This window comes from Gobio gobio (genome assembly GCF_949357685.1).
Source record: "Gobio gobio genome assembly, chromosome: 25".
NCBI classification, from domain to species: Eukaryota; Metazoa; Chordata; class Actinopteri; order Cypriniformes; family Gobionidae; genus Gobio; species Gobio gobio.
In genome coordinates this window covers 20,182,870-20,207,749 of record NC_137121.1, presented here as the reverse complement: position 1 = coordinate 20,207,749, position 24,880 = coordinate 20,182,870, and the positions used below count along the sequence as shown (strand labels likewise).

General features: G+C 37.1%; 1 protein-coding gene across 1 annotated transcript; it reads left to right on the top strand.

The window, feature by feature from the left end:
• The first annotated feature begins 3,937 nt into the window (after nucleotides 1–3,937).
• gnaia (guanine nucleotide binding protein (G protein), alpha inhibiting activity polypeptide a) lies at nucleotides 3,938–24,834 on the top strand. Its single transcript, XM_079809343.1, has 9 exons — nucleotides 3,938–4,468; nucleotides 11,447–11,489; nucleotides 19,531–19,672; nucleotides 19,804–19,961; nucleotides 21,613–21,741; nucleotides 21,874–22,003; nucleotides 22,106–22,259; nucleotides 23,085–23,292; nucleotides 23,396–24,834. The coding sequence occupies exons 1-8, from the start codon at nucleotides 4,351–4,353 to the stop codon at nucleotides 23,273–23,275; spliced, it is 1,065 nt and encodes a 354-aa protein (XP_079665469.1). The 5' UTR covers nucleotides 3,938–4,350; the 3' UTR covers nucleotides 23,276–23,292; nucleotides 23,396–24,834.
• Nucleotides 24,835–24,880: the final 46 nt, after the last annotated feature.

Sequence of the window (24,880 nt, the reverse complement as noted above, 5' to 3'; positions counted from 1 at the left end):
ATCTAACAACAGTAACAGGAGTGCACAATGAAGCCCTTCCACAGAACTGTCCTTTCTCTCTTGGACGTGTAGTTTTCAATATAATAGTTTGGGTTTAGGTTGTGAGCAGTGCCAGCTGCCCAGTGGAAACTTTCGCTGTCAGAGTTTGCTGTCAAACATCTCATCACAAGTACCAAAAGACAAAAGCCAGTCTTTGGTCCTGTTACAGTTTTTTTTTTTTTATTCGCTTTGGTACTATTTTCACAAGTAAGGTGTACATTTTCAAAACTCTTAGTACAAAAATCCAAATTGATCACACTTGTAACACAGCTAGTCATTTTTTCAAAACCTGATCTCATGCTTTCATTCAGTTGCACATATTTTCAGTCCACATAATCATTGTTTCAAACACAAGATTATTCTAATATGTAATGAGAACATTTGGTTTACAGTTTTTCTCAGTCGCTTTGGTACATTTCTCGAATCATCCTCGACATTTGCAAAACAGTAAGTGCATTTCTCTGAAGAAATATGAACGTCTAACGGAAATGTATAGAAATATCCTTGACATATTATGACAACTTGTTCAACCATTTTGCATGTAAAGACTTATGCTATGAACTAATGCCTAAATGTTGTGGGGGGTAAGACTATTCAACAGAGACCCATTATAATACATTTTGATCAACATGACATAAGCAACTGATAATGTAGGAAACAGCAGAAAATTGTACATACTCATTTGCATGGATGTACACAAGCATTTGCAACTTGTTCAAAGAAATGAGAAACTGCTTTTTTGATGTGCACAAGTGACACAATGATGTGAGAATTGAACAGGTAGCTTTGAGAATTTAAATTCTGATCTGAGAAATGTACCAAAGCGACTGAGAAAAACTGTAATCACCGAACAGTTCATCCAACAGCCAACAATGCAAGATACAGGATTCAAATCTCCCTCGTTGCTGAATTATCCACAGTAACACAGGCTACAGATGCCTCATTAGAAAATACACTTACATTACCTTACTTACGTAACTGAATCCATAATGTTTGTAATAGTATTCAGTGTGATAAAGGTGTGATACATTTATCAGGTTCTGTGCTATATCAGAGTTTGCTGCCAATAAAGGTTTTCACTGTACCATATGACTGAATCTACTGTAGTTGAGCTTTATAAGGGTGGGTTACAGTAATGTGACATTCTCTACCATGGTCATCTGTTTACAGTATCGCATAGCATACATACTGTAATGTAAAATGCTATATTTAATACCATCTGTCTCCCTTCTTCTGATTTCTGATTAGTTTGATGTTACACCGTCATTGACCATCATTGTCAATTAGACTCCCCCTGAGATTGCCTCATCGACACGGCATCCTCAATAAACCCGTCTCCGGCGTGATGACTCCAATCTTTCGAATATTCCGATCTATTATGACCTCTGACCTGTAAAATTGCCAGAATAATAATCATACACTGTTTGTTAATTGGCCAGAGGAGAACTGGCACCCCGACTGAGCCTGGTTTCTCCCAAGGTTTATTTTTCTCCATTGGGCCACCTGATGGAGTTTTGGTTTCTTGCCACTGTCGCCTTTGGCTTGGCTTGCTCAGTTGGGGACACTAAATTTAATTACTAAACTAAATTAAATACATAAACTAAATAACTGATCTGCCCACATTGTCTCTGTATGATAATTGAAATGTTCTGTGTTTTTTTAACTTTCTGTTTGAACAATAATCCATGCTGTTGCAATGTACAGCCACTTGGTGGTACTGCTGAGCAAGGTAACATTGAATACTCACTGACTGACCGTCATCTAAAATAAACCTCAATTACTGTGAATTCTCTTTCTGTAAAATCCAAGGTTTCTGACACATAAGAACAAAGGTAAGTAAGCACAATTCTAACATAAAGCTTGCATTTAGTCTATACATTTAGAATTAATTATAAAATAAATAGATTGCAAAGATAAGCAAACCCATAAAGCACCTTCAATGTTATCACAAACACACACTTACGCACACGTATCCCCCCAGGTCCTGTTTCAGCAGTGTCTTTACATTTAAGTAGCACAGCAAGCAATAGGTCCCTAAGCATAACAAGTCTCACCATGCTGGAGAAAGAACAATTATCCCTATTGTCTCATCTCACCACTTTATAACATAAAGATGCATCACAGCACCCTGCCATTTCCAGGGCAAAATATCTCTTATGTCCCTTAATATATATAACTAGTGTATTATTTAATTAAAATACATAAAAAATGCAAGCTTATTTTGTTTTTAGCACTAAAATATTGAACACAATTTGAGATTAAACTTGGGACTAGTGTTCATGTCATGCAAAGTATGTTTATGATTGTCACTTTCTTTTCTTTAAAATATATTTTAAATGGATTGTATTAATAATATATTCTTGGATATAAAAGTCATCTTGCCACTTGCCCACATCAGCAGTTTATGCCTTCATGTTTTTAGATAAATAAGACTAAATAAGATACAGAGTATCAGTACAAAAGGTAAATAATAACTTTTCCAGGTGTTTTTTGTTGTTTTGTTGTTGCTGCCTAAACTGTGTGTAATTCAAGTTGCACGAATTAAATAAAAATAAAATATAAAGTCCCAACAATGCATGACACTATAAATCAGTGTAATTGTTCATGGAATGTTCAGTCACTGATGATGATGATTATCCTCATTTTAAATGGCTTGAGTGTTCCTTGTCTTCCATTGTGGTTCTTTAGGAAAATACGCTAGTCACGGATATGGGGTGGAACTTGCTAGCTGGTTTGCATACTCATGACATTTGAAATTTAAATAGTATGTAAAATAATAAGGCTGGCTATGATAATATTTCAAAAGCTTATGTATGAGCTCATCTTTTGATTTTCTGTATGGTTTTGTGCCACCTATAAGAAAATCTCCTAAATCTGAATCTATTTGAATATGGTTAGACCCGTGGCCTGACCAACCAGATGTGGCCTCATTCATCTCACCAAATGGAGCCATTTCCTCCATAAATTATTCATATTCACCAACCTATGCAGACACTAATGTTGTGAAAAGAAAATCTACAATACACAATAATACACATTTGACACAATTTTGTGAGGATATTAGTTAAAGGGATATTTTATTTTTAAATCCCCCATTTGTTTGTCATCAGTGTGCAACTAGCATTTTTTTGCATTAGTATATTTTGACTGTAATTCAGTTGGAATTAGACCTAAAGTGCAGCTAAAACAGTTTGATTGGCAAGACAGAACAAGACAATAAATAGATGACAAATAAATGAAATATTATTATTATTATTAAGTATTATTAAAGCATGAGCTTTTCAGACTTTTCATTAAATTATATATAATTAATAATATATCAATTATGGTAATAAATTAAGAAACAGTTACAAATAAATAAAATATTATAAATATGTTTTTTAAAGTGGCTTTTCAGAAATGATAAAATTATAAATAATATAATACATGAGAAATTACAAATAAATACAATTCAGACATATTAAATAGGCCCTATACTATAATAATAATAATTATTATTATTAACATATAATAATGTAAATACAAAATTAGGCTTTTCAGAAATCATTATTAATATATAAATACTGTAAATACATTTTAAATATAATTACATATAATTACATTTCAGAAATTATAATAAATAATATAAATATATTAAACATTACAAATAATTAAAATTCAGAAATGTTATATAGGCCCTATACTATAACAATAATAATGATTGTTTACATATAATAATGTAAATAAAAAATACAAATAAATACATAAAATATTATGAATTTGGGTTTTTAAAACGTATTAAGATTTTCTGAAATGTAATAAAATAATGGAAAAAATGTTAAGTGTTATCTTTTCTCCGAATTTTTCTGACTTCAGAAGTACTTAGGATCAATATGCGCGCACCCTTGCGTGTGCGCGCATATGTGTGGGAGCGTGCTCTCCGGGCGCGCGGCCGTGGAGGGGGGATTTATGTATGAAAAGAAACAGGAAACTCCGTCGATCTTTTCGACACTTTAACAGTAGTGGGAGAAGCCGAGCGTGAGGCTGGGCATTAATGATTGAATTCTCGCTTTATTTTTAATCAACCATGGCCGTCAAGGCATTCGATTAATTACTGACACCCTCCGTTTTTATTTTTTTTTACTTTAGAAACTCCAACGTCTGGAAAACTCCAGTTTTAAGAGGCTGTGCGCGTGTGTGAAAGAGTTGGGCGTGAGACGTCGGGGTGTCTCCCTCAATTGAACCGCTTGTGCATGATATTTATTTCTTTCCTCCATTTTCTCGCTTCTTCGATTTCTTATATCGTTTGAGAGCGTTTTAAACTCTAAAAAGATGGGGTGCACCCTGAGCACTGGCGACAAGAGCGCCCAGGAAAGGAGTAAAATGATTGACAAAAACCTGCGGGATGATGGAGAGAAAGCGTCGCGAGAGGTCAAGCTGCTGCTGCTGGGTGAGTTAGCCGCTCGCTAGTGGAAAAAAACCATGTATATATCACTTAACAACAAATATAAACTACTTTAGCATTTGATTTAACATTTAATTAAGTTCAGGAGTTGGGGATAAATCAGTCAAGTGCGTATTTATGGACGCTGGAAACTTTTCTGTCCATAGTTACCGCGCTGGTGTCTTGGCTAGCATATGAAGCTAATCCACTCAGAATCAACACTGTTTTTAATTGAGTAATTTACACGTATATACATTAGAGATTAGATAATTGAGAATAGCATTTTATCTGGCTGCTTTCTTCCCTATTTTGGCCTTGACTTGTTCAAAGTGCTGGTTTGCATATTCGCCAGAGTGGCCAGTTAGACGCAAACGGCTCTCGGCTAATCCACCCAACAAAAGACTAGTTTAATCTAATTTAATCCCCACTGCCCGATTTACTGAGATGGATCTGATAGATTACTCTGACCCTCATCCAATTATGATAAATGAGCTTGTGCATATGGAGGGTCCTGCTGGGTGCTTGGAGTAAACTGGAGTGGGTGATGCTAGATGGGCTTAAAAAAAGGGGTCCTGGTGTCTCAAACATTTGAGCTATTTAAATAGGGATTCAAACCACAAGCTGTTAAACACTCTAGAGTAGATTTAAAGAAATACATTTTGTTTATTTTGCATTTAGACCATGATTGTTCCCCTGTAGTATTATTATTATGATTTCATAATAAACAGCCCCATGTATAAACATTTAAATTCCCAAAAATTTGAAGTTAAAGTTGCTTCATATAAACTGACGTATAGTTCACAGTTTCCCCCCCCCTAATACCTTAGCAGTAAACTTGTAAATTCATTGCGATTTACATAGAGGCCACTTGTTTTTCAGTTTCCGATTCCTCTTTTGCATAGGTTTCTTCTGTACTTTTCCAGTATTTGTGTGCAAGGATTTTTCGGGACATTGAGTAATGAAGCCAAACAATTTATTAACTTGTGGTGATTTAAACATTTGTTTGCCTTTCTTGATTATTGATGGTTTGTACAGTTTAAACATATTGGTTTCAGAGAAAATGCTACACACTCCCCGAAGAGCAGCACTTGGTGCTGTTTACATGCATTTTTATTAATTTTGAAGAGCTGGAAAGTACGCAAACGATAATGGTCAACATAAGATTTAATCATCCGTTTAATGTACAAGCCGTTTTCCCATTGGTCTCCTCTTGCTGTGTAAATTGTTAGAGGATATAAAACCATCAAACTTAAGGGAATTGACATCTAATTATCTGTTAACTGGATCCCCCCTAAGTGCTGATTCATTATACGCCCTCTGTGTGCTGCGTTCTTGGGTTTGTTTGCTTTTTGGCATTGCGGATCGTCAGCATATGTCCCTTACGCCTGCTGTAAAACAGGCTGAACTTCCTGTTTAGACTATAGAACGGGACAAATGGTGACTGCCAGGATTGTTTCTAAGAATAAATTCACTGCTGAGAAGAGAGCAATTTCCCAGGTGGCTATTTGAAGAGTTTTGTTGCAAAAGTCGGCGAGTGACACAAACACGGTTCAAAATGTAGTAATTGAGTTAAGATGAGCACAGCTTCACGGTTTAGAGTGTGTTGATCGTGCATCTCAGGCAGTGTTGTTGGTTGCCCAGGAACCGAAGAGCCAGTTCAAATTACAGCACCATAAACGCAGCCGCAGGAGACCAAACAAAAGGTGAAACCAGTGTTTTGGGAGTCAAGTTCACTATGTGGCACTAGAAACTTGCAATGATGCATCTTCGGATGAGTTGCTAATACTATGGTTAAAGGTTTAGTTCACCCAAAAATGAAAATTCTGTCATCTAATCACCCTCATGTCGTTCCAAACCGTAAGGCTTCCTTTCATCTTCGAAACACAAATGAACATATTTTAAAGACATCTAAGATTTCTGTTTGACAGTCAACTTCCACTTTGATGCTTTAGTAAGTTCATAAACATCCATATGAATTGAGCGGTTTAGTCAATTTTCTGAAGTGAGACAATCGATTTATATAATAGTTTTATTTTAGGCTTTTATTCACATATACATTTTCATAAACGCACACATCAGTTATGCTGAACAGAAGCTCAAGCATGTTCGCTTGACATGCGAGAACCAATGAGGTTCATTCTTGTGGTTGACAGAACGTTTGAGCTTCTACAAGAACCAATGAGGTTTGTTCTTCTGCATCAAGCAAGTACGGTTGAGCTTCTGTTTATGTTCGCTGATCAATTCAATCTAAATTAAGCCTAAATTAAATCTGTTTATCACATAAAATGATCGAGTCTCTTCAGGAAATTTGGTCTAAATCGCTCAATTCATATGGATTTGTTTTGCACGTCAAAATGGTAATTGACTGGACTGTCTGTGGAGGGACAGAAATCTCGGATTACATTTTGAAATATCTTCATTTGTGTTTCGAAGATGACCAAAAGTCTTATGAGTTTGGAACAACATGAGGGTGAGAATTTATTTACCCCTCACTCAAAATCATAAACCTCCTTTGACTTGTGTTGAAGTATGGACCAGAATATATCATACTGACTTGGGCTACTATTGGCTTAAGAAACCACCCAGAACACCCTAGCAACCACTTAGCAATGCCCTGGAATTGTGGCAACGAGTAGGGCTGTACGATAGGGCTGTACGATTAATCGAAAAATAACCGAAACCGACATTCAGAACCTCTAACCGACGTATTTTTCCCATGTCGGTTATTCCGGTTTTCACGTGACTCCGCCCCGTCCGTCACATCAAGTGCAGTTTGCAGACACACAGAGAGATGCAGGAGTGGTTATCTGTGTTTATAGATGCCCAGAATCACTATAGTAACTGCATGTTTTACACAGTTTATATACAGGTCAGTTAATCGCAGTTCTTATAGCCTATACGCGCTGCCACCGACACACATACACAGACGGTGCGCGCAAGCCCCCCGAAGCCAGATCGCTTTCATTTTCATTCTCATAAAGTTTGTCAAGTAAATGCGTTAAAAGGCTTGCCAGTTTCACCATTTAAAGCGATTGTGCACTATTCAAAAACAACAATACGGAAAACTTCTCCGTTCAGTGCTCAGCTTTTTTCTGTGACACAGGGCGCGCGCCCTGAAGGCAGAGCTCTTTCACCTGCGTCCTCACAAAGCTTTGTCATTGTATGTGTTTTAAGCACTGCCAGTTTGAACATTAAAGCGAGTTTAGACCATCAGATGTGTATTATGTTGAACTAATGCCTGATATATTGTGACAAACACTTTTTAATTAGAAAAAAAATTCCACCTTTTAATATTAGAAAATATTTACAGTAGGCCTACAAACCTTATCAGGAACTTACTCAAACTTATGAGGGCAAAAAAAAAGAAGGAAAATAATCGTTCCTTAATCGTAATCGAGGTAAAATGATCAATTAATCGAGGTTTTTATTTTTGGTCAAATCGTTACAGCCCTACTGTACGATATTGGAAAACAATTTCACCTAATGACTTGAATAGCTCTATTTAGAAAGAATGAATCGTTCTAGAACATTCAATATAGAAACATATTGCAAGCATAGATAAATACAATAGAACAAAGATACAAATTTACATTTCTGCATTTGGCAGACGCTTTTATCTAAAGCGACTTGCATTGCATTCAAGGTACACATTTTACATTTCGTCAGTTCTTGCTTTCCCTGGGAATCGAACCCATGACCTTGGCGTAGCTAGCGCCATGCTCTACTGTTTGAGCTACAGGAAAGCCTACAAATAAAATTGAGCTACAAATAAAAAAATCTAATCAAATTTAAAATAACACTACATAGTCTTCACTGTATAAATTAAATGCAAAATAATCTTTGTTAAAGCTACAAAAGTGATTTTCTCTTTTGTATTTTTTGTTGATGTTTGATTATCATTAAGGACAGGAATATTAGGCTGCTGTCACTTTAAGACTGAATACATGGATCCAATATAATGATACCCATCTGTTTTCTCTCTGAACTCTTTGTTCACATAAGCAACTGTGTTTACGAGGATATTCAAGAGATGGGTAATTTGTCATAGTTGTGTGTGTACGTGTCTGTTCAAGCACAAATAGACGCAGAAAACGGCATGCGAGTTCTGAATTGAGTACTTTTTCATGTTGTCTTGTGCCCGAATGGTTTAAAATCGCTTGAATGTTTAAACTTATAGAAACTAAAATGTGAATGATAAACTTTCGTTCTTTGAATGTTAAACTTTGCAATTAACTCAAATCACATGCTTTTTCAACCGTGGTTCCTGGTAGTGATGCACTGATCATGATTTTTCATGGCCGATTCCGTTTTTTTTTTTTTCAAGCAAACTGCCCGATTCCGATACCAATTTTCGATTTATTTATTTTTTAAAGCAACAAACAATAAAGAATGAAAGTATACATAACAGGATGTTTATTTGGTATTTAACAGGCTGAATTTACTTTTGGCCAATGAAAACAAGTCCGCAATCTGAAATTAAATTGGGTTGAACTTATGTGAAATTAAAGGCAACTGCATATTCTGTAATCCAAACATAACAATCGACACGCATTCAATAATCCAAACAAAGATGTTACTTAAATCAGCATTTGTTTTTAAATTCAGTGTAAACAAAAAAAGTATTTACCAGTGAAATTAAATAAAACCAAAGTATATAAATACATTGTTCCTAAATGTTAAATCAAATAATGTTTAGTGCAACGAAAACCCCCCCCAAAGATGCTACAGCAGGTGCGTTTTAAATCAAATTAAGTCAATGTAATTTTAAGGTAAAATTAAAATGAACATCCTATACATTTCAAAAGTGCATGGATGTTCTTCTCTACAGAAATAAGCATTTCGGCTTTGACACAAGTTAGTCTGTTTCGTTTCTCATCCAAAACATGAGAAGCTGAGCTGAACAAACGCTCACTATCTACGCGTGTGCAGGGCGCGGAGAGGTAAGCTCGCTCAACTTCAGTGAGCGTAGGAAAGCAGCTCTTATTTGTGCACCAGTACACCAACAGCTGTTTGCTTCTTGGTATCTGTGCCTCAGACAGGTACCTCTGCATTTCCAGTGCTGCCTGTGTCCTGAATTACTTCAGAATGTTCTTCCGATATCTTCACGTCCTGTGCGCATATTACTTTCACACAAGTGACATGTTCGCGAATGATTGCAATATAGGCATATGTGCATGCAGGCGCACTTCCGGAAAAAACGACCGGTTGCCGAACGCACGCTAGAAGCTAAAACCGTCCGGTTCTGATTTTTGGCCGGTCAACCGGTGCATCCCTAGTTCCTGGTCTGTATGGATCAACTACAATCCCTGTACTTGACATCGCACATCCTGAGATGTGACTGTCAAGCATACGCACATCACGATATCGATGCTAAAACGATATCACGCAGCCCTAGCAATGTGTTTGGCTCTGAGAGATTTCACAGTCTTGGTCATATAACATATTCATATTGCATATTCATTTGCCATTGTCAACTATCAAAAATGTAGCGAGCTATGGAGCAACACTCGCACAGATGTTTGTCAAAGTAAGATAAACTCTGTGTAATCTCCATGGGTAAATGTTTAATTACGTAACGTTTACGATCTCATGGATTCCGATTGAAATGACTGGATTTCGCCTGTGAAGTTTCACTGAAAAATTTAAATATGTTCGACGTGCTGGAACGATGCCTATCTATTTGTTGAACACTTTGATATTTGCTTCTCAGGAAACATTACGGCCTTTGTTTATGATTTAGAGTGTGGAGGAACATTAAGGACCACAAGCCTCTCATCAACTCGTGTTGGAGTTTTGTGGGGGTCTCTGGGGTAAATGCAGCGCTCTTGTGTTCGGTCTCCTCGCAGTAGTGTTTGAGAGATGCTGATGTGGCCTAATTGCTGTGTTTGTGCTCTGGGACTGAGCGAAAGAGACGTCCTCCCGCAGGGACGTCCTCAACCACAACTGAGATGGTTAATTGAAACGTTCGTTCAGTGAACGGATGAACTCTAGTCTCACGGAAGAGCTGTATGGGAGATTTGAGATTTTTCTGACCGTAGGTAAATTTAAAGACTGGCAAGCCTTATTCTGAAATGGAGTAATTTAAATTAAACACGAAGTTGGAGATTTTCAAACTTTTATTTTGATGCCAGGGAGTATTTACATATAAATCTGAAGACCCCATTTATACTATGTAAGAGAGGAACACAGGAAAAAATAATGTTTTTCTTCACAAAAACAGATTTTTTAATCTTATTTCTTGTATTTTTTGGAAAGCGAAGTAAGGCTTTTAGTTTGAAACCTTAATTAACAGTTTCTAAAGTATTTGCTGTCTGTCGCTGGCAATCAAACCTGCGCAGACATGCTTATCTAGACATATAGCTAATCTGTTTACAAAAGTCTGTCTGTAATCCCATTACGGTGAGGTGATTTTTGATTAATCCGTTAAGATTAACACCTACACACTTCCTCACATCACTGGTGATTTTGTTGAAGCCGGTTGGTTTTATTCCTCTTAAAATGTAGTGGAGTAAATATCCACTTAATGTGTATAGGTGTCTAGGTGTCTAGGTTTCATTGACTGTTTTGCTGGTTTGGGCCATTTCACATGACATCAGTTTTTCCCACTTCCCTTTGTTTTTATGTCACTTGTTTTCATCATGTGAATGGTAAGGATGCAACATGACAATATAATTTCAGTAAAACCGTCTTTTTTCCTTTCAAGGTTTAAGTTGATAAGGTCTTCTCCCCACCCAGTTATTACTTGTGGTGAAATAAGATGAATTTTTCCTGCTCGATCTGATACCGACAAGTGCTTTTGCTGAGCTGGCAGAAGCCACAAATGCTTGATCGTTCAGAGTCAGATCCTCATACTCTTTTATGGAGCAGGGAAGGATCTGGAATGTTTGGGTGTGTGTCCATCTGGCTAACACACTCTTCTCTCTCTCTCTCTCTCTCTCTCTCTCTCTCTCTCTCTCTCTCTCTCTCTCTCTCTCTCTCGCGCAGGGGCTGGTGAATCTGGGAAGAGTACAATTGTCAAACAGATGAAGTAAGTTTCAACCCCAAATGGGTCATCATGTCATACTAGTTTCATAACATTTAGAAATTACGCAAGATGTAAAAGATAGCAGTGTTTATTTAAATTAAATGTGCATTACATAATCATTTGATTATGGACATGACTTATTAAGGGACTTCCCTGCATTTGTCAGACTATTAAAACCTTTTAGCATTTTAAACATCCTCAAAGCCATTAGAATTGCACAATAGATGTGCTGCATTGATGACGTATTTTGTTACTATCAGCCTGGTTCCTTCAACAAAAACCCAAAAGGATTTTTCTATTTGGCTTTTGGATTATTGTAGAAAAAAAGCTGTGTCCAACAAAAGTTTTATTCTTACACAATTTGTTCATCATAATCACAACTTTTATGAACTTTGAAGCCTAAATATAATCGTTAGAACTAAAAAGCTTAACATAGTTAATAAACAAACTACACCACGGTTGCAGGACTTCTTCGTCACCATCACTAAAGGTAGGGTAGGCAATTTTCGGAGTGTCTACAGGGCTCCAGACTAACTGTTTTTACTAGGAGCACTGTAGCCCCTAACTGAAAGACTTTAGGAGCACAAGCAGAAAATGTAGGGGCACACTTTAAATCAATCTTTAACGCAGTTATTCACATTATAGTCCTGCATTTCAGCCCGAGCCCGACGGGCCCCGACTTATTTATGCCCCTAGTGCCGGGCTTCGGGCCAATTTTCATGTCATACCTCACACACGGACCGTGCTTCGGGCCTGTTTTAGGCTTCTCCTTTTTATATTTTTGACATTCATTAATTTAAAGAAACTGAGATGTGCTGGAAACAACACAAGACTATGATACTGCGACTGTAAAGACTGGCTCGCACAGTGTTTAGAGTCAGCTACTGCAGCAGCAGTGAGCGCTCTTTCAGCGCAGTTGCAAGAGTTATGGCTTTTGTATGTTTTTTTGTTTTCTCTGATCAGATATCTATCCGATTGTGAAAAGACCAGGGCCCGTATTCATAAAGAATCTTAATGCAAAGAGTAGCTCCTAGTGACAAAATTCTAAGAAAATTCTTAGAAATGTGGGCGTTTACTCTTAAAATTAACTAAAAAATCCTAGTAAAGAAAAAAGTAATTCATAAAGCATCTTAACCCTTAAAAGAGGTCTTAAGGTCAAATTTGTTAGGAGCATGGACGAGGACTTTTAAGAGGCTTAAGCGTTTCTTTAGCAGCGGAGAAAATGGCAGAAAGACGAAGAGGGAGAAGAAATGTGTTGCAGACAATGGATAACAGTGACTTAAGACGCTATAGATTAGATCGTGCAGGGATCATGTTTGTTGCATTAAATCCAACTTTCAAACCACCAATTAAATAGACATGCCAGCAATCAGTGTAATTGGAAAGAGTGGAACAATGTTTATAATTCTAAGCCAATCAAATACCTTATAGGAAATTAACAGCATGGTAAATAATAAAAGGATTTATATACACTGAATTTTTTTTTGTTGAATTCACAAAAAAATGTTATCGTAAGTGGTCGCAATCAATTTATTTGATCTCAATTTAAACAAAAACACATGCAATTCCCATAAAACCAATTCATTTTTTAAAATTAAAATCAAAAAACTAAATTTAAATTATTTAAACGAGCACAAATTAATTATGCTTAATTTAATTTTTCAGTGTACACATATATATAATGTGTGTATGTGTGTGTGACTGAGAGAGAACGGTAAAATAGGACAATTTTGTACTTGTAAATTCAAAGTAAAGGCTTAGAATAGACCCTATACTTAAAAGCACTCCTTTTTTCCCCTTTTTGGACAACCAACCAATCACAGTCTTCAAAAGACTGTGTCATACGTAGCAACGGGGTCAGCCCCGCCTCTTCACTAAGATAAAAGTTTTTGTATTTTCCTTGCTCAGAGTTGCTCTCAGATCGGTCCCGAATAGCTCTTAAGCTAAGACTCCTACGTAAAAGTTTTTAAGCTAAATTAGGAGTTTTTTGAGAGGACTCTTAGAATCTTTATGAATACGGGCCCAGGAAACCAGGAGTAAAAGCCTTCCGAAATTCTTTTGAGTTTTAAATTAGATCACTCAAACAACCCTTTTCACATTTCCGGGTTTCTCAGAGCGGAAGTCGTCATAGTTGGGTTAAATGTTAAATGAATGTGTTATATATCTAGGAATGAGAGAATGCATTAAATATTTTTTTGTGGGCCCATTTGCTCTAATAGCAAAGGAAAATGGTGAGATTGATAACGGCAGTCAAAATAGTAACTTGTTTTTTGTAATTTGATGCAAAGTAATAAAATACAAAGTATTAGTGTTATAAATGTACATATATTAAAAAACAATTGAAAATGCTAAAAACGTTGCAGGATTAACGATATTGATGACCGTTAAAACGCATCATCAGAGTCTGTGAAAAGGGTCTATTCAGAAGGTGGTCCTGGACGCATTTCAGATGAAATGGGACAAGTGTAAATGCATCTGGTTGTTTAAACCACATATGTACATTTTTCTCCTGGCAAACTGTTAAAAAATAAACGTGTGAGCGTGTTATAGGCTATATATGACATGATGTAGTCAGATATGACGGCACTACTGCAACAAATGAGTATCTCTTAAAGCAAGCCAACACGCAAACTGCAGCAAGTGAAACTAAAAGTGAGTCTCAGATGCTCAAAAACACAATCATCTTCATCAAAACGAATGAGATTAAATGATATTTCCAGTGCTTAGGTCGCTCTCTCCTATTTTGATCTTGAAATTAGCTGATGATAAATAAAATGCAGATCATATCTTTTTTTTTTTTATACCTTTATTTAACCAGGTTAATCGGTTGAGAACAGGTTCTCATTTGCAACCGCGACCTGGCCAAGATAAGGCGCAGAGTACAAGGCGACATGAAATTACACATGACATACCAACATTCAAATACACAGTAATAAATATAGAAGACATTCAAATTCCAAATAAAAAGTTCTAGATATACAGTGGTCTGTCAGTAAATTTGATAGTAAAACTTTAAAAGTAGTGATTGAGACAATGGATTCTAATTTGAGAGACTTTTGTAAAGTGTTCCAATCATTTGCAGCAGAAAATTTAAAAGAAGAGCGGCCAAAAGAGGTGCGGGATTTTGTGGTGTCTAGAGAGATATATTTACTCAAGCGCAGGTTATCTGTTGCTTTCGTTGACGTGAACTCTGTTAAATTTGCATATAGCGTGGGAATTGACAATCGGATTTATATTCATTTTGCGGATAGGTGTAAGGCAAGACAAACTACATTTTTTATTTTATTTTGTTTATTAGTTTAGATTGTATAGCCGTTTCATTTGCGAGCCTGCCTCAGCTTGTCAAAAATGCCTTTTTACTGTGGTGGTGATTAGAAATAAAACACTTCAAGCATATCACAATGTTAGTTTAAATGTTTACTAGGGATTTTATTTTAGGCAAGACAAGTCAAGTGTTGATTTGAGAGGCTAAATTGATCAAACGTGGTTAACTCACTGTCTGCCACTTGGTCCTCACTTTAAAAATACAAAAACTTTAATTTAACAATCAAAAATTGCTCCAAAGATTTTTCTAAATTAACTTAATAATGAAACGAAAATAAATATAACTACTTTGACATTAAAAACAAAACTGAACTATTTTAATGGCTGCAACAGTATGTAATAGGGAGCATATCAAAAAATATATATTTTTTTTAAATGTATAAAAAAAAAAACACTGGCTCCAGTTAGACTAGGCCCGAGATTTTTGATAAGCTGCTGGACACGGGCCGGGCTAGAGCCTGAGCGTCTCGGGCCAGGGCCGGGCTAGTGCCTAGATTTTAGGCCTGTGCAGGGCTCTAATTCACATTTTCCCCCATTTTGACTGCATTACTGACAAATGGCTTGGTAATAAATAGACTTTAAGTACAGGAATCACAATGTGCAGTTTTATTCTAAGTTCACAGGGCTCCAGACTAACATTTGAGGGCAGCGGCACCGGAGCAACTAAAAGTTGTACAGAAAATATTTGGCAGAACTGGGGGGCTGGCAATAAAGCACTGAGCTTGAGTTGATACTAGGAATTCAAAAGTAAAACAAGTGGGGGACTTTTTTTTGTGAAATATATTTTGTAAATATATAAATAAATATAAATGGTTTCCACGTCAGCGCTGTTTGATCTGATGTCTGTGGTTAATAACAGAATTCTGCGCCGAATCTGATTGCTTCTCACTAGATCTCGCAGCGATCAAAGACTTTATACAGAGTACATACTTTGCAGCGATGTTATTAATTCTGTGGGGAATTCAGTTGATTTCTTCACTGGATTTCCCAGCACTGTGTAGTAACCGTGTCGTGTGATCAAGATCGGCCCACGACTCATGAGTAGCTCACACCACGCCGCTGCACTGACCTATTTTTGGTCCGAACTGATAAACGGACCATGAGGCACAAATGATTAGTGCAGTTTCGTTCCGCTTTCATTTTGTTTTCCACTTGATGCTGGGCTACATTGTGGTCACGCCAGCGAATCAAAATTTCAGTCCAAAAATGCAACCATTTGGTCGCAGTCTGGAGACCTGTGGCTAGCAGAAGTAAGGTAGCTTTGAAAGCATGAAATCCTACCCCTCCCTTCAGCGTGTCTCCAAAGCCACACCTTCTTCAAAACACATGAACGCACACAGCAAGCATGAGATGAGATGAGATGAGATGAGAGATGGCGTTTAAATTACAATAATAATGAATATTAAACAACTTAAAGAGCTCTGACCAATACCACCTGACTGTTGCAGATTAATTTCGGTATTGATACTGTTGCCATTGAAGCGCATAAATTAGAGTCACAAACCGCTCTGCATGCCATCGAATGAACACAGCATAAGGTATGGAAATGCATACGTTGACAGGCAGGTACGACATCCTATTATTGCATTCGGACAGAATGCAATGATTGGATGAGCATTTTATGGTCCTACGCTTTCCACATGTATTTAGACCACTTCACTTCAAGATGTGAGGAGACTTTCAACCAGCATAACAAAAAAAAAATTCTGGAACAAATCGCCTACTGTTTTAAGATTAGGGCTGGGCAATATGGCCCAAAAAATTGTGACAATAAATGTTAAATCTTTGTTTCTTTCAAGTTTAAAGGCATATTTTTGCTCCTAAGTGAAAGTTGTAGAAACCTGGGCCCGTATTTATCAAGCTTCTCAAAGTGCCATTTTAGTCTTCAGTGCTGAGAATTCATGCACTTGACTTTACCCCATATTTTCAAACTTAAGTATAAAAGCAAGTTATCAAATATCTTAAAGCTAAGAATCACTCTTACTCTCCCAGTTATTTAAGACCGCTCGAGAGGTCTCTCAAGTAGTTAGGAGTTTCCAGTAGGGGCTTGTGATGGCACTGAGGAGACATAGACGTGCGCAAATCTTTTAGGAGAGGAAGAATGTTGTTGAAATGTTTGACGACGAGCAGTTAATCAAACGGTATTGTTTGGACAGAGCAGGCATCATCTTTGTCAGTGCTTTGTCTGCGCTTCAGCAGTTTTCTTTTGAAATCCATGGTGGCTGATTATATCATAAAATCTAGGCTATATATAGGCAGGTCATTTAACAGCACACGGGTATAAAATTTGTAATTAAGACATGGTGGAAATATAAAACGTGTTTATCTTTAATTTCCAATGTGCATATCCATAATGTATTCGCTTGAAAATTCTTTGTCAAATGTGTTGAATGTAAACTCCTCCTCTTAGGAATTTCACCATTTAATGTGAATTTATCTGAGAATATTCTTAAATAATGAAATCTATTCAATGAATGGTCCATGCCTATGTCGTCATCCAAAATCCCATTTGTGGCACAGCAAAGTGTCGTGAATCATCTCGAAGACTGACGCCCGTTTCACACATACTCCGTTTGCAGTGCGTATGCGGTGCGTATTTTTTTCCGTACCCATGTTAACGGATTACAGCTTTCACACTGCGCGCGGATGCTGTCCGTCAGTCCGTTCCAGGTGCGGTGCGTCTGCAGCAGTCTGGCGATCGTTTCTGTACCGAGTCTATTTTTTGCTGTGCTGCACTGCGGAATTAAGGTGACAGCACATTGTTCGCTTTAAAATAAACATGTACTGACACGAAAATCTAGTAATTTTACCACAGATGTATGTAATTTAAAATATACTCTTTTTCAAAGTCAACACATGGCTTTTTTTTCTTGGGTAAAGCAAGGAAACGACACCTTACCTGGCATTTAGGTTAAAAAAATTTAAATAATGGAGAGCACGTACGGTACGTTCCTGGAGGTGGAAAAACAAAGGTCTTTATGACCTGCTTTTAAAAGGGTTTAAAAACGAAAGAAAAGACGAGAGTCGGCTGTTTCTATTGTAAGTTTCTAATTTAAAATGTTTATAGGCTATAAGTTATATTTCAATGTTTTGCCACTTGTGTGAGCTAAAGTATAGGCTATATAAAGTTATATAGGCTATTTAAATATAAAGTAATGAATTGAATAAAACGTTGTTTAAATGTACTACGTTAAAACGTGACATCTATGAAAGTGTAAACAAAGAGAATTGCAATTCTGACAAGCCATGTTCAGTAACAACTTTTGGATTTGAAATAAAAATAATAATGAATAAATGCTGTGTTTGTGGTATACAATCGCGGATCAATTGCGCGCTGCAAACGCAGCATATATGAAAGCACAACAGCGCGTGCTGCTCCTCCACCGCATACGCACCGCAACATGCACTGCATACGCACTGCAGACGGAGTATGTGTGAAACGGGCGTGACACTTAATATTTAGTCCTACACTTCACTTGCACTGACTGAGATGCTTGATAACTAACTTTTAAGCGCAGCTTTGAGCCAGTAATTGTTTTACTCTCAAGTCAATTCTTAGCTGTGTTACTTTTGAGTAATTCTCAGAGGCTTGATAAATACGGGCCCATTCCGTTAATTGTGGTTTTAAACTAATCTTTATTTTCAGAACATGACAACACTTCACATTTTTGAATTTTTAATAAAATGTAAATATTCTGACTGTTTGAATTTAATTAAAATTAACCATTGGTCTTTCATAAGTCCCTTTCACACAGCGATTCCAGAAAACTTGTCATTCACAGCGCCACCGATTTTTCTGGAATCTGTGTGCGTTGCGTTCACACACAACCTGTAAAAATCCCGTAAAGACACGTGACATCAGGATGACTCCGCAGCGTCTTTGTTTGCTTATGATCTGCGATTTGTGCTTTTTTTTTTCTGATTCGATCATAAACTAGCGCATCTCGTACCATAAGTGAGCGATAGTAAAATTGCGCTGTGCTGCTGTTTGAACTTTGATCCGAGCGCATTAACGGTCTGTGTGGCACGGTTCAAATGAGTAGCGTTGTTTCGTTTCGCTTTTGGAGCATAAACTATATCGAACATTTATTGAACTCTTGCTATCGTTTTATCAAGAACGATCAAGCGTGAAAATATCTTGAGGTTGTGTTAACCACACACCTTTTTCAGGTATTTAACCAAAAAACCCACTGATGGGTAGGCCCTACATATGATTACGATCAAGATGAAAATGGTGATTGTGGTCCAGTGGGTTAAACCATGGAACTGATACGCAGAAGGTTGCTGGTTCGATCCCAGCGGTCACCACCAGTGTGTCCTTGAGCAAGGCACTTTACTCCATGTTGCTCCAGGGGGATTGTCCCTGTAATAAGGGCACACTAAGTCGCTTTGGATAAAAGCGTCTGCTAAATGCATAAATGTAAATGTAAAATATCTTAAGCTTGTGGTAACCATACACCTTTTTCAAAAAACCCACTTATGGGTATGATGGAAACGGCAAGTGCTAAAATGCTAACTTGTTTGGCCAACAAAAGTGCATCATCCATGCAGCACTCTATAGGGCAAATAAAATGATACATCTTCACTTTTAATGGCCGTTGTTTGGCACGGTGTGCAGCAGAACACTCCAACCTCTTCAGCCAGGACCGTATTCACAATATACATGACAGGAACTATTAGCTTTATTACTTCAATTAATGGGATTGTCTTTCTCCCACAGAATCATCCATGAAGCAGGTTACTCAGAGGAAGAGTGCAAACAATACAGAGCCGTGGTCTACAGCAACACTATCCAGTCCATCATCGCCATCATAAGGGCCATGGGCCGCCTGAAGATTGACTTTGCGGATGCAGGGCGGGCTGTAAGTGCTGCTGTTATAATGTAAAGTGGGGTTAAATGCCTGCCAAGCATATTCCAGGCCACTTATTTATGTAATGATAAAGTATCAAATGGAAATCAAGCGGATGATGCATTTGATTGGCTTTCTTGCAGGATGACGCTAGGCAGCTGTTTGTTCTGGCCGGCTCCGCGGATGAGGGATACATGACAAGCGAGCTGTCTGGAATCATCCAGCGGCTGTGGAAGGATGGAGGCGTGCAGGCTTGTTTCAGTCGCTCCAGAGAGTACCAGCTCAATGACTCTGCCTCATAGTGAGTTTATCTCTCTCTCTCTCTCTATTTTTATGGTGTTTTTTCTGCCCTGCTCAGCCAATTTTCTCACATAATGACCTTTGCACTCCCCACATAATGCTCCATTTCCATTGTGGCCGCTGACCACGTCATTGGCTCGTGTAATGCGTGCGGACATTTCTTTTACATTTAGCTGAGTTATTATTGACGTTATTCCATTCATTATGGCCCATGATTCAAATATGCTTTATGCAAACTTTTCAAAAATGCAAATTTGTCCTGTGTTCTCAAAGCATGAAGTAAACCCTTACCTTTTGCATACAACCCAAATGAAAAAGACATATTTACAATGGACAATTCTAAGGCATAATAAAATCGTGATGTCTCGGGCTGTTGGCTGAAAAGAGAAACAATTTTGAAATTCAAATTTTGAATAATTTTTAACGCTACCATTCAAAAGTTTAGGGTCGGTCAAAAGAAGTCTCTACTGCTTACCAAGGGTCTCTTTTGAACTTCACTAATTGAACGCGCCACTCTATCCAGCAACAGATAAAGGAGCAAATAATCATCTAAATTAGATTTTGCTTTGCTGTTTGGTGATCATTCAACATCAAACCACGATTACAGTATTAAACTGATGTGTCAGAGGTGAATGTACGCAGTTTATAGAAAAAATAAGAATATTTACAGATGACTGTACTGTATACCATATGTAATGCTGAAAATAATGGTGTATGAACCATTTATGTTAATTATGGTCTAAAATATCTACAGAGAGGTTTGGAGAAGTATGGAATTTTGAAATGGAAAATCTGTTTGGGACCCTGACTACTCCAGTCTATAATCATCTACCCTAATCATTTTTAACACCATGTATTCTTTACTTCAATGAGCCCATTGTTTCTTCCTTAAATTATTACATTGTTTATTAATACATTGTTAGCCAACTGTGGGATTTGTATATTTTCTGTAATCCATAACTTGGACACAGTCTCCTCCTAATAACAAATCGCTCTAAGTTGTAATGCAGCCGCATGCATTTTCTGTAAAGCTGCTTTGAGACGATATGTACTGTGAAAAGCGCTATACAAATAAATGTGAATTGAATTTAGTGTCACATGATTCTCCAGAAACTGTACTAATATGATGATTTGGTGCTCAAGAAACATTTCTTATTATTATTATTATCAATGTTGAAAACCAGTTTGCTTAATATTTTTGTGTACAGCTCAAAAGAACAGCATTTATTTGAAATTAAAGACATTTAAGGTTACAAAAGATTAATGTAGCGTATAACCCTTTTAAATATCTTAAAACGTATACTAAAGCAACTTTGAGCTGAATTAATTAAAATTCATATGATATTAATTCTGTTCATTTAAATTTACAAATCAGAACTGATGAAAAATGACCAATTCTCAAACAGGTGTCCTAAACTAGTCTGTCATTGGTCAGACAAACCGATAGGACCGTCCCAAATGTGCGCTATTGTTTGTGCCAGTTTTACTACAATTGGATGGTTAGGATACTCATAGTATTTACACTTTTCCATGAAATCTGCTTATGAATGGCTTATTTTTTCAATTAAAGACTTACATTTCACCTTTAAGTCATTTAGTAGACTTTGAATAACTGATTTGAATAATAATACATCTGTATTTTCTCTCTATAGCTACCTGAATGACCTAGACAGAATATCCAATTCTTCCTATGTCCCAACTCAGCAAGATGTCTTGAGGACCAGGGTGAAGACTACTGGTATTGTGGAGACCCACTTCACTTTCAAGGACCTTCACTTCAAGTAAGTATTGCCATTGTAACTGCACACGGCAAAATCCTTTCTTTTTTTTTTTACACGTACAGTACTTGAGTGTGAACAGTGTTCTGACTTTCTCAGAGTGTATCTCACCACTCTCATCTCCTCTACTTTCAGAATGTTTGATGTGGGTGGCCAGAGGTCCGAAAGGAAGAAATGGATCCACTGCTTTGAGGGAGTGACCGCCATCATCTTCTGCGTGTCTCTCAGCGACTACGACCTCGTCCTGGCTGAAGATGAGGAAATGGTGAGCACTCAAACAAGATCTCTTTCAGTGTCATTATCACGAAACAGAAACTTTGCCTTTTTACAGTTCCTCTCAAACAGTGCTTGGTTTCTTCTCTTGTAGAACCGAATGCATGAGAGTATGAAGCTGTTTGACAGCATCTGCAACAACAAGTGGTTCACGGACACCTCCATCATCCTGTTTCTCAACAAAAAGGATCTGTTCGACGACAAGATCCAAAAAAGCCCGCTTACCATTTGTTTCCCAGAGTATACTGGTATGAATAACTTAAAATCTCTCGATAGAGGGTATGCATTGACGTCACTTTTCCGGAAGAATACGCCCCCTCAGCCGGACTGAGTGGCAAAAGAGCTGAGTTAATAGGGGAAACTGTGAAGACACGAGTAAAACGATCGATTATCTGTTTAAATTAAAAGTTGGACTCGATATACAACTTACCAAAGATCCAGTGATCTGTGGTTTTGACATGCAGCCATGAATCATGTTTCCTGACATTTCGATGTGCCTGATTTTGACGCGTGGGAAATACATAAAGCAAATTTGCCTGTAAACAACGTATGTAGGTCTAAATCCAAAATGATAAATGCAAATCCACCGTTCGCTACCATGAAGTTTAGTTGTTTCTGTGAATTGCAGCGAACCATTTGCTGCTCTTTTCTGTAGCTTTTGGCAGTTTGTAAAAATAGAGATTTCTTGTCAAATCCATTTATACAGTCAATCTGTACAAAAAAGCTCTTTCCCGTTTTAGATGTGTTGTGTGTTTTTGCGGCATTCACGCTGAAAACTAATGCTGCCGCCCAGTCTTTTTGCCACTCAGTGGGCAAAAAAAACTGTCACTCCAGATGATGGGGAAGTCACATGCATATACCCTCTGTGCTATTAATTAAATGTTTTTAAATATAATTTATATATTAATATACTTTATGTATTTTCTACAATAATTCATGTGATAGAAACATTTAAACGATAAAATAATTCTATTTCTATAATATAAAAAAATATAAATGAAATAATTTAGTATGCTTTTCTGTCTCATTGGCATTTCTCCATATTAAACTCTCCATTTGAAACTCTCTCCAAGGATCCAGCACGTATGAGGACGCAGCCGCTTACATTCAGTGTCAGTTTGAGGACCTGAATAAGAGGAAGGACACCAAAGAGATCTACTCCCACTTCACCTGCGCCACCGATACCAAGAACGTGCAGTTCGTCTTCGACGCCGTCACTGACGTCATCATCAAAAACAACCTTAAGGACTGTGGGCTCTTCTAAAACGAGCCATCTCACTGGTGAGCTGAAACACAGGAACTTCGTTTTTAATGAGTTCATTGTATGATTTTTGGGTAAACTGTTTATTTATCCATCCAACGTTCACTTTTGATCCTTTCGCAGTGTGGCCTGACGTGAAACCTTTGGGAGAACCAGAGCAGGAGGAAGGTCAACCATGAACCTGAATGTTAAATGCGTTACTTAACTTTATATTTATGTTCTCCGAACATTTTAGATTTTTTTTTAGGGCGTTTAAAAAAAAGAAGCATTTTGTGTAAAATATTTGTACAACTGTAATTGTTGCTGGAATTTTTCACCGTTTTTAGACGTTGACTTAACAGGTCTTTTTTAAGGGTATTTTTCATTCAAAGGGTTTTTGGGAACGTTCTTCTGTCTCTACTCTGAATATTAAGGTCATGTGCCTTGCAGTTAATGTTGCAGTGCTCTTTTTCCCCTCTTCAACCATGTTAAATATGAGGCAGTTGATATTTATCCACAGCTATTATCTGTTCACTAGTAGTTTAGACCATTGAAAGCTAGATATTTTTAAGACCAAAACTGTGGGTGATCTCTGAGCTGTGAATGAGGAGAATCTGAACATGCCAGAATCAATTTGAAAAACCTGCTTACCTGAGTACAGCCGTCATTACCAGCACAGAGTGTGCGTGTTATGTCAGATTTGCCTGTGATTGGAATGATGGAAAAACTGTGGTGAGCCCTGAAATTTGCTAATGAATTGGTTCCTCTGCACCTGCAAATCATGAACTGTTTTAATGGAGAACTCAGCAAAAGGTCAACATTTTGCATTAATAGAGATTTTTACTGATCAAAGGGAACCATTTTTCAATACATTAAAAGGGACCAAAGAATTTCTCCTTAGAATTCCTGTAACACTTTTCTTTTTTTGCACTAGGTCCACATACCCATGTTACATAACACATGATTTGTCAACCTGTAGAATGTAATGTTTCATAGAAGCCTTCAGTAGGAGCACAAATGTCTTTTCTGATAGTAATACGATCAATTAAAATGGTTTTAAACTTCACATCCCTTAAATGTAGGTTCTCATTGGATGGGAACAAATGTTGACTAATATCCACTATTTTGCTAATAAAAATGCTGTTGAAATAACGGCATCCTGAAATAAGACTTCTGGTTTGAAGAGTTTTTCCTTTTCATTTTTGAAATGAGAATTAGTGCATTCCATAACATTTTAAATGGTAACTCCTCTGTATATTAACCCAAAAAAACACATTTGTAAGAGTGCTTTTGCTTTAAATAAAGGTTTTTGAAGTGTATGAGATCCATTAATGAATATTTCGCCCATAGGAAAACTATGCTCTTGCTTCACAGAAGGCTGTTGAAACACAGATGCACACTGCTCTCTTGTGGAGAGAACAAGACAAGGCAGAAGTGTTTCCCTTTGGCCTTCAGTTGTCATGGTATAACAGGCAAGCAAATTATTTGAATGATTTTAGGGACACTTTAGGACTGATGGGAAAGATGTATATTTTTTATTTTTTCAAGTTTACAGAATAAAACATCTACCCTCGGGCCCTCATAGCAATCTTTTTTGTTGTTGTTGCAATTAAAGGTACATTTTGGGTT

Coding starts and splice junctions, on each gene's coding strand:
- gnaia (XM_079809343.1), top strand. CDS start 4,351: ATGGGGTGCACCCTGAGCACTGGCGACAAGAGCGCCCAGGAAAGGAGT. Junction 4,469..11,446: donor GGTCAAGCTGCTGCTGCTGG/GTGAGTTAGCCG, acceptor TCTCTCGCGCAG/GGGCTGGTGAATCTGGGAAG. Junction 22,260..23,084: donor TTGTTTCCCAGAGTATACTG/GTATGAATAACT, acceptor ACTCTCTCCAAG/GATCCAGCACGTATGAGGAC.